The sequence below is a fragment of the Centrocercus urophasianus genome, unplaced genomic scaffold (assembly GCF_019232065.1).
Source record: "Centrocercus urophasianus isolate 14NV4802_14NV808 unplaced genomic scaffold, USGS_Curo_1.0 seq_17, whole genome shotgun sequence".
Lineage (NCBI taxonomy): Eukaryota > Metazoa > Chordata > Aves > Galliformes > Phasianidae > Centrocercus > Centrocercus urophasianus.
The window spans coordinates 1,062,876-1,071,947 of record NW_024884722.1 but is presented as its reverse complement, the minus strand read 5'-3'; the positions used below and the strand labels follow the sequence as shown (position 1 = coordinate 1,071,947).

Genomic DNA, 9,072 nt, shown 5'->3' with positions numbered 1-9,072 from the left:
TAACAAGCTGAAACAGACTTGTTCTAGTATCACAACAGTTGGAAAGAAGGAATCCCAGAGCATCAGATGGTATCTTCAGCAATTTGAGAGGACTGTGTAGATCTGAAGCACCGCTCGCCTTTGCATCATAATGTTGTTCAAATAACACTGATTTTTTTTTTCTTTCAAGTAGTTATCTGTCACATTCACAAACTGTGCCTATTGTAAATCAAGTAAGAGTTTGGCATGTAGGAAAGATACCTGAAATGGATGCATATTCTGGATTTTAGAACAAAATAAGTTTCAGTAGGCTTTTTACTGGCCTTTGCATAGCTGTCAAGCTGATCAGCTCTCTATCTAGAACTGAAGAGTCCTCCCTTTCTGCCCGCTTCTATACAATTGAGGCAGAAGTGCAGGCCCACTACCAATGTGAACACAACGACAACCTTCATGAACATCAGAGAAAGTGCCTAAGTGAGACAGTGAAATACCCTGTATCAGCACAGCCTTTGGTCCAGGGCCAGGTGAAGACTGGGCCAAAGGCCGAATCAGCTTAACTGCTCCAAAAAGTTAAATGAGAAACATGTTTTTTCATACATATGAGATACCTTAAGTACAAAAGCATTTTTTCAAGTGTAAAAACGGTGGCATCAAACGGCGTTATGGAGGAGTGACACACAGAGCAGCATGCTGAACATCTGCCACGAGTGAACGTACTCCAGCTGTACGCTGCTCACAGGTGCATTTCTAGACCCCAGCAAGGGAAGCAGTGCTGCTTGTCTGCTGTCTGTCCATCTCTAGCAGCCCAGGATGTGACTGAAGTGTCCCTGAAATGACAAGATGGTATGTGACAAGATGATCAAAACCTGAAGCTTTTTCTCAGTATCCATTTTCAAATGTGACTGTAAAAGAAACAGACAGTTGTGCTGACAGCACCTCAAATGCTCCAAGCTTTCCCAAACAACTCGTGGACAAAGGTTAAAAACAGCTGCAACTTCAGTACTGCTCTCATCTCAAACTGTGGCTTGATGCACTTCTGCTGTCCCTTCTGAAACGTGTGGCAGTGATCATGCCTACAAAAACAAGCTTCAATGTTAAGAGAGCAAGTCAAGAAGTGATATTCCCTTTGAATACACTATGAAAATCATGGCATATTGTGTAGAAACAAAGACTTACATGCTTTCAGGAAAGCTGGTGTGAATGAGGTTCCTCATGCAAAGTACAATGCTGAGAAGACTATGCAAGACGAATCACCTCAGTCCTGTATGCCTGTATTCTGTTTGTCTTACTCCAGTGTGAGCTCTTATGCTTTTGAATTTCCCTCCCATCAGTAGCATACAGTTTCTCTAACATTATTACTATGAATAAGCATTGCAACATTATTTATTTTGCTACCTGGAGGCTCTTCCCTTAGGGACATTTCAGCTGTTCTGAAGGACTTCCATGATGCATATTCATTGTGACAAGCTCATTTTCCCAAGGTGAAATTTTAATTCTGAAGAAAATTATCAGCTTACTACACATTTTATGCTCAATGTAGGCTTTTTATTATTTTAAGAATGAACATATTACTAATATAAGTCCTACTAAATTTATCCAAGTGTAACCGTGTTACCCACCACGTCATGGCTGCAAATCACTGATGATCTGAAGGAAACACAACTGACAGATCTGTACAGTCAGTTCACCCACAGTTAGAGGAGTTGTGGATAAATTGTGCTGTAGATGCAAGGACACCCACATGAGCCAGATTCTATCAGGGTGGCTTTATGAGCTCAGCACAGCATGCATTCAGATGCACTACAACACAATCCCAGTTGCTCTAGCCCTGTCTTTGTGCCTGGCATTATGTCTAAACTAACAAACCCTGCTGACTGAAAGCCAGAGTCAAAAAGAATCCCTCCCCTCTGCAAAAGCACACCGTGGTGTGCAACCATGGGTGCAAAAGCAGTCACACATTTCTTTCATCCAGATTGTTCCAGGCCCATGACTCAAATAATGGAGAACTGAATATATACACTAACTTGATTATTCCATCACCAAACACTGCACCTTGCTCCTTGAACTCTGATTGGTATTTGACACCACGCAACAGACGTCGATCAACTTTGGCACTGCTACAGGGAACATCAGGGAAAGCAGAATCTGAGTCAGTCACATTTTAGATCAGCCAGCTTTGAGCAAAGCAGCTTCTATTTCAACTCATGGTATGAGTCTAATTCAGCAAGAAGTCTAGCAAGTAGCTATCCAAGGGCTCCAGATGTTTATGACACCAACTTGAGTCACTATATTGACAGCACAGGACAGTTAAATGGGAGATTCCAGCTCTTCATTACACCCAAATAAATGAATGCTTGTTGAAAAGGTGAATTACATATCCTAAGGCATCTGGGTTCCTAATTATGATTTGAAGATCGTTACACAGTAAATGCCTTCCCAGCTCCCATAGGCTTAACAGACTTCTGAAACTTTGGTTGGTCAAGGAGGGCAGATTGAGGTTGGATGTCAGGGGGAAGCTCTTTGCTATGAGAGTGGTGAGGTGCTGGAGCAGCTGCCCAGAGAGGCTGTGATGCCCCGTCCATCCCTGGAGGTGTTCAAGGCCAGGTTGGATGGGGCCCTGGGCAGCCTGGGCTGCTGTGAAATGTGGAGGTTGGTGGCCCTGCCTGTGGCAGGGGGAGTTGGAGCTTCATGATCCTTGAGGTCCCTTCCAACCCTGGCCGTTCTGTGGATCTATGAAAATCTGCACAACTGAAACTGGAGGAGCACCATAACGTCCTTCAGTGTTCTCAGCCGTTCTCTCTTGAGGTTTGGCCTTTAATGAATAGTAAAACAGAAAGTGCTTAAGATAACCATCACCTTTATGTGGGAGATTGCAGCACTACCACTGCAGTGTTCTTCCATACTATGCTGTGCCAAATCCCAGCTGTTGATTACAGCCTACACAAATAAAAAAGCTGTTTTTACCCAGCTTACTTTCCATATTGATGTGGCCCAGAAGACAGCAATACTCAGCTGTCCAAAGACTTGCACTGCTATTCTGAAATGTCAGGCTGCCTGAGCTGAACTTTGCTGGCTACTTGTTCCTTAGCCAACTTGTTTAAAGCTGGGTCTAGTATAAGTGTAGTGCAGTGTAAGATGGTGTGCTGTATATCTGCTCTTTGGAAAGGAACTATCGAGTTAGAGGAAACAGTAAGAAACAGAATGGGAATCCTGAGTATTTTGTTATGATTCCGTAAATCAAAGAAGACATAATAACAAGGTAGAGGAAGTTGTATGTTACTGTTTGCTTCAGTTACTTCCTAAACTCTGCTTTTTAGTGTGAATGTGAAAAATGTGTTTGCAGTCTCCATATTTTCCAACTGCTGCTGAAAACATATTAGTTTGTGCTCTGCTGGCATACCTCCGAAATGCTAAATCAATCTGCCTTCTTTTATTTACATGCTTTATTCCTGAGAAATGTAATTGTGGTTTTTATTAACTTTGTGTTTTATGGATCTAATACTTAAGAACAAGTCTATCTTTTATGCCACAGAACGAAGGTTAATATACTTACAGATTCTCCAGCAATGCATCTTGGGCAAGGCTGGGCAGTACCTCTGCTTCCTTGGTTTTCAAAAATCTAATTAATAAAAACATGTACAGAACCATAAAAAAAAAGAACAAAAAAAACAATTACTTGCAGTTTTATTACAAAACTGGCTTTAAATGCCCTCTAATAAATAGATATGTTGGCGGTGTAAACATACCATAGAGTTTTGCTTTGTCTTTGTAGCCCAAGGACCACAGCCAGAGGAGACTTTCTGTTTAGAATCCAGCTCCATAGCACAGTCAATGAGGTGAGCATCAACTTCATTTGGAATGGCTTCTAAGGGCTTGCACACTCGCTTCTAAAAGAATAAAAAGGAATATATGCGTGTCTTTAGAAGGCATAGGCCGTTGGGTACAAGCCTGCAGGATTTGCTTATGACTGACAGGGATCTTATATTCACTGGGATGAACAGTCAGTGCAGCGAGTTAGTAAATGCAGCCTGCAAGCACGGGGCCAGAGCACAAACACTGCATGGAGCACCGTGCCTGGCGCTGGGTGAGCAGGGACGTGTGCGGATCTCACTAAACGTCTCTGAGCCTCAGTTTCAGAACGTGGGGAGAGAAGGCCGGTGGGAAAAGAGGATACGTCACCCTCCATTAGCATCTAATTTCAGATGGGGCTTATCAAAGGAGCGGATCATGGGAAGTTCTTAGAAACGGCTAATTAAACCACGGAAACGGAAGGAAAACCCCGCAGCCAAGTCAGACAGCTATGAAGACATCTTTTGTAATGATTTATTTGTGTCTTTTTCTGCAAACTGTCCCCTTCTTACAGCTTTCCTCTGCTACCCAAACAATCAAGGCTTCCTGCTTCTCACCTGAACTGTTACCTGGTGTTGAAGGACTTCTGGATTTCCTGCAAATCGCTCCAACTCTGGAGCATGGGCTGTGCTAAGTGGGGATGCCTTTCCCACAGTTCTTGGCATCCCAGTGCAAGATTGGAGGTCTGCTGAGATAATGCCTCAGTGTGCAAAGCGTGTCATGAACCCAGAAGGGTGAGGGGCAGCTGTGGGGCAGCTGTGGGGCAGGCACCAATCGGGATCCCTAAGAAGGGAACTGCCCTTGGCCTGTGACTGCTCTTTGACACTAAGATGCTCTTTGAAACTGTAGCAGCACATTAATAATAATGAGAAATATCAGAACTGATGCAGACATTTCAGGGCCTGGCTCTGACCGAATCCCAAGGAGGTGCACATGCTTTTGAAACAACTTTCTGAACAAAGTTTGTTTTTAAGGAGCAACAACATTCCATCTCACTTAGGATCTCACAGGTGGGAGAGGCATTGCCACTGACAGACTACAGAAGCACGGAAACTAAATGAAAATGTGAATACATTATGTAAAAATAAAATGGATCAATACAACAGGAACCTCGGTGGAAAACAGTTGAAAGGAGCACGCTATCAAGGAATACAGGATATTTGGACGGGAAGTAAATCAAAAAGTGAAATATGTATTGTACTAAGAAAGTGAATAATGTAATAATAAAAAGTCTGAGGAGGTCCTCCAAAGGCAGATTGCCTTCCACTGGGAAAATGCTCTCCTCCCTTTGTTGCAGCAGAACTTGTCCTTTATTAAAAGCTAGAGCATGGTGCTACAGCAGCAGAGCCGGCACGGTGTGTGAGATGAAGGAACAGAGCAACAAATGACTCACTGCCATGTACCAGAGGAAATTTGGCTCATTAAAAATAAACTCAAAGCATTGTTTTGGGGGAGTTCAAGACATCTAGCACCAGTGACAGGAATTCAGCACACAGAGCAGCTGGCTGACAATCCTATCACAGTGATGCCAAGACGATCTGTGGGAACTGCTGGCAGAGCTGGCTGCAGGGAAGGGTTCACTCCTGGAATTCTCTCTTTGGAAAGAAACAATCGATACATCAATCCTGCCTGTGAACGGAACGCATTTAGCACAGGGCTCAAAGTGCCTGTGATGAGTAAGGATCAATGAGGGAGCCAGTCAAAAGGCAACCACGCACTGCGTCAAAATGACTAATTTTGTTAGGGAGAGACTGTGGTACATCTCCAGCTTGAAACGTAGTTGGAGACAAGCACCAGCAATTCACAGCGTGTCCCAGAACAGGCAGAAAACAGGGCTGCTCGCAGAGCAGATGTTCTGTCACTCTCTCTCCCAGCTGGCAAGTCCTGGGAAAACACGTGTGTTTGCTGAAAGGATGAAGGCCTCGCAGCGAGGCTGCTTCTTATGAAAAGTGAAACCAAGGTTGCAGAACGCGGCTGGGAGGGCTGTCCCGAGTGGGGAGGGTCCCCAGGGATCGCGACTCAGAGCGCCGCGCTCCACGCAGCGCCGCCTCCAAAGGCCTCCGCGTCCAAACACCGCAAACGCGCCAGCACGGAGCTCCATCCCGCAGGACGTCCCTGAAACGCGTGCAGATCGCCGCGCCGACGTGCAAAGATCAACCACGCGTCCCTCCGTACGACGCACAGCGGGAGCAGAAGAAGCAGCGGGGAATCTTTGCCATCGACAACAGCCTTCAGAACGACCTCTAGGCCGGGGCTCAAAACCCCGAAGGGCCGAACCCTTCCTCGTCGCCGCCAGAGGGCTCTGAGCCCGCCGCGTCCGCCCGGGGCCGCCATCCCCCGCCCGACCCCCGGCACTCACACGCTCCGGTTCTCCCGGCTCCGGCTCCCGCAGCCCCCGCCGCCCCCGAGCCATCGCCTCCATGGCGGCGGGGCGGCACACGCGGCTCGGGAAGCTCCCGAGCCCCGCCTGGACCCGCTGCCGCTCCGGGCACTGCCGACCTCCCGCACGGGGCGGGGCCGGGGACGGAGGGCAGCGTGCCCGGGCTTGGGGCGGTGAGCGGAGCTGCCCCGGGGGAGGTCGCTGAGCCGCCGTAGCTCGGAGTATTGCGGAAGGAGCAGAGCGCAGCAAGTTTTATCTGCTGTTATTTCTGCACGTCCTGAGCAATAACGGCGCTGTCGGGCTCCTCCCTACGTCGGGGTGACGGGGATGTGCGGGAGTGCAGCGCGGTGCTATGGGGAGTTGGGATGGGTCAGGCTGGAGAAGGAGGGAGCATGTAAACAGGAGGGGGAACGGCTGCTTAAGAGGATGGATAGTGGTAGGATAAGGGGAATGGTTTTAAACTGAGACAGGGGAGGTTGAGGTTGGATATAAGGAGGAAGTTTTTCAGCCAGAGGGTGGTGAGGCACTGGCACAGGTTGCCCAAGGAGGCTGTGGATGCCCCATCCCTGCAGGCATTCAAGGCCAGGCTGGATGTGGCTCTGGGCAGCCTGGGCTGCTGGTTGGTGACCTGCACACAGCAGGGGGTTGGAACTGGATGAGCACTGTGCTCCTTTGCAAGCCAGGCCGTTCTGTGTTTCTGTGATTCTATGATATGATTCTCCTGCACCAGCTATCTCCCACCAAAAGGGAGAAAACAAAATGCATGGGAGGAAGTGTGACCTAGCAGAATCCAACAGAGCTCGTCACTCCCTGTTGCTGCATGTCACAGATAATATTTGAGTCTTCCTTTTAGTTTTTTGGGTTTTTTTTTGTGGGTCTTGAGACCAGCACAGGCTTAACTCCTCTGTCGGGAACATCTAATACTCCGCTTGTCTGTTCTGCTCTGCTAAATCAAGCTATTTGCATTGTCAAGCTATCCCTGGCATTCCTTCCAGTGCTTATTCTGCACTAGGGATCCAGTTGTACTTACACAGTATGCTCTGTCACATTCTTTGAGCCTGCGGGTGCACCACAAAAAATTAATCCACAGATTCTTTTTTTGTTGTTGTTGTTTTTAATTTGGCAATTGACATGCCTGATAGGAAAAAAAAAAAAAAATAATAACCCTAAATCTGGGTAATCCAGTTTGCACAACATCTGAAGCATAACTCATTGCTGAGTTTGAACCAAGCCCAAATCCATTCACATCAAATCAGATTTATTTAATTATTTCAAACCACCTTCCAATTCCACCCCCAAGAGCCTGTTTATGTTCCTTGCCAGTAGAGCCAGTGCTGCAGACTGGCTTCCCATTTTACATTCACGTTCTTAGAACAATAGGATACACTACAGTCAAACAAGCATTTTGTGACACAGCCATCTAACTCTGCTAGAGTACAGCAGGTGAAAGGTTGGGAAATGTCAGCTGCATAGCCCCTTCCCACTGCTGTTACACCAAGAGCTGCCACATCTTAAGGCAAATTTCTGTCTTATTTAAATCACAGAATCAAAGAACGGCCTGGGTTGCAAAGGACCACAGTGATCATCTCATTTCAACTCCCCTGCTGTGTGCAGGTTGCCAACCAGCAGCCCAGGCTGCCCAGAGCCACATCCAGCCTGGCCTTGAATGCCTGCAGGGATGGGGCATCCACAACCTGAACCTATCTGAGAATACTTGCTCTTTATTTCATAGTGTTCACGCTACAAAATCTCTTAATCTCTCAAATCTACACAGTCTCTGATTCTGTGATTCTTCTAGACCAATTTTTTTAATCATGTCATGCATCTGGGAGTGCAAATATAGAATCACAGGATCACAAAATTGCCCAGCTTAGAAAAGACCCTCAAGATCATCAAACCCAACCACAACCTAACTATGCTCCCCTAACTCTAACAGCCCTCCACTAAATCACGTCCCTGAGCACCACATTCAAATGGTTTTTAAACACATCCAGGGACGGTGACTCAACCACTTCCCTGGGCAGCCTCTTCCAGTGCTTAACAACCCTTTCTGTAAAGAAGTTTTTCCTGATATCCATCCTAAACTTACCTTGCTGCAACTTAAGGCCACGTGATGTCGGGTCGTATTTTTGCTTATCATTATTTTTTTCAGACTCTATTATGAGATCCAATCTTACCACTTTCAGTGTCCTGTGCCTGGCTCCTATTTTATTTAATTTTACTTTACAGTGCACACACACCAATAAAGGCTATTTCTATACAGAAACACAGCTTATATATATTCTGAATACATCTCAGGGACTCTGAAATAAGATGATTAGCACATGTAAAGCCATTCTTTTGCAAACTAACATTCTCAGGCGGGGCCAGCAACGTGAGCAGCACCATCTCTCTCCTTTTTGTGCCTCCCAGACTTGCACATCTCTTCTGTTAACCAAGTCCTTTGCAACTGGAGGTGAGCAGTAGATCAACTGGGCACTGTGGGAGCCCTGCCAGATTAATTTGGCCTGCTGCCTGTTGTTCAATCTGGAGTCGTTGAAGCCCTGGGTTTCCCTGGGACCGTGCTGCCAAATACTCCATATGGGATGCCCAGAAATATAGCCTCGTGTTAGGGAGATTTAGGTCTCCGGCGTCTCAATGGGGCCATACATTTGTAACTGCAATCCTTGTTTCTACCTTCCAAATGAACCTTGAAAATGCCTCGCCAACCTTATTAAGGAGCGAGGCTTTAAATTATCTGACGTGGCTGTGGTTGATACAGGCTACAGAGGAAGTCGTTCATTTTGAAGGACCACGTTTCTTATCCATTTCTTCCTGGCAATGTGGCCCATGATGAGGACAGCACAGGCAGCTTTGCGAGCATC

General features: G+C 46.5%; 1 protein-coding gene across 1 annotated transcript; it reads right to left on the bottom strand.

Annotated features, from left to right (window-relative positions):
- Positions 1-549: 549 nt before the first annotated feature.
- Positions 550-6,281, bottom strand: CUNH10orf143 (chromosome unknown C10orf143 homolog). The gene is made up of 4 exons (XM_042818881.1): positions 6,188-6,281; positions 3,726-3,866; positions 3,533-3,598; positions 550-806 (listed from the first exon to the last, which is right to left on the bottom strand). The coding sequence occupies exons 1-4, from the start codon at positions 6,248-6,250 to the stop codon at positions 777-779; spliced, it is 300 nt and encodes a 99-aa protein (XP_042674815.1). The 5' UTR covers positions 6,251-6,281; the 3' UTR covers positions 550-776.
- Between the last annotated feature and the right edge of the window lie 2,791 nt (positions 6,282-9,072).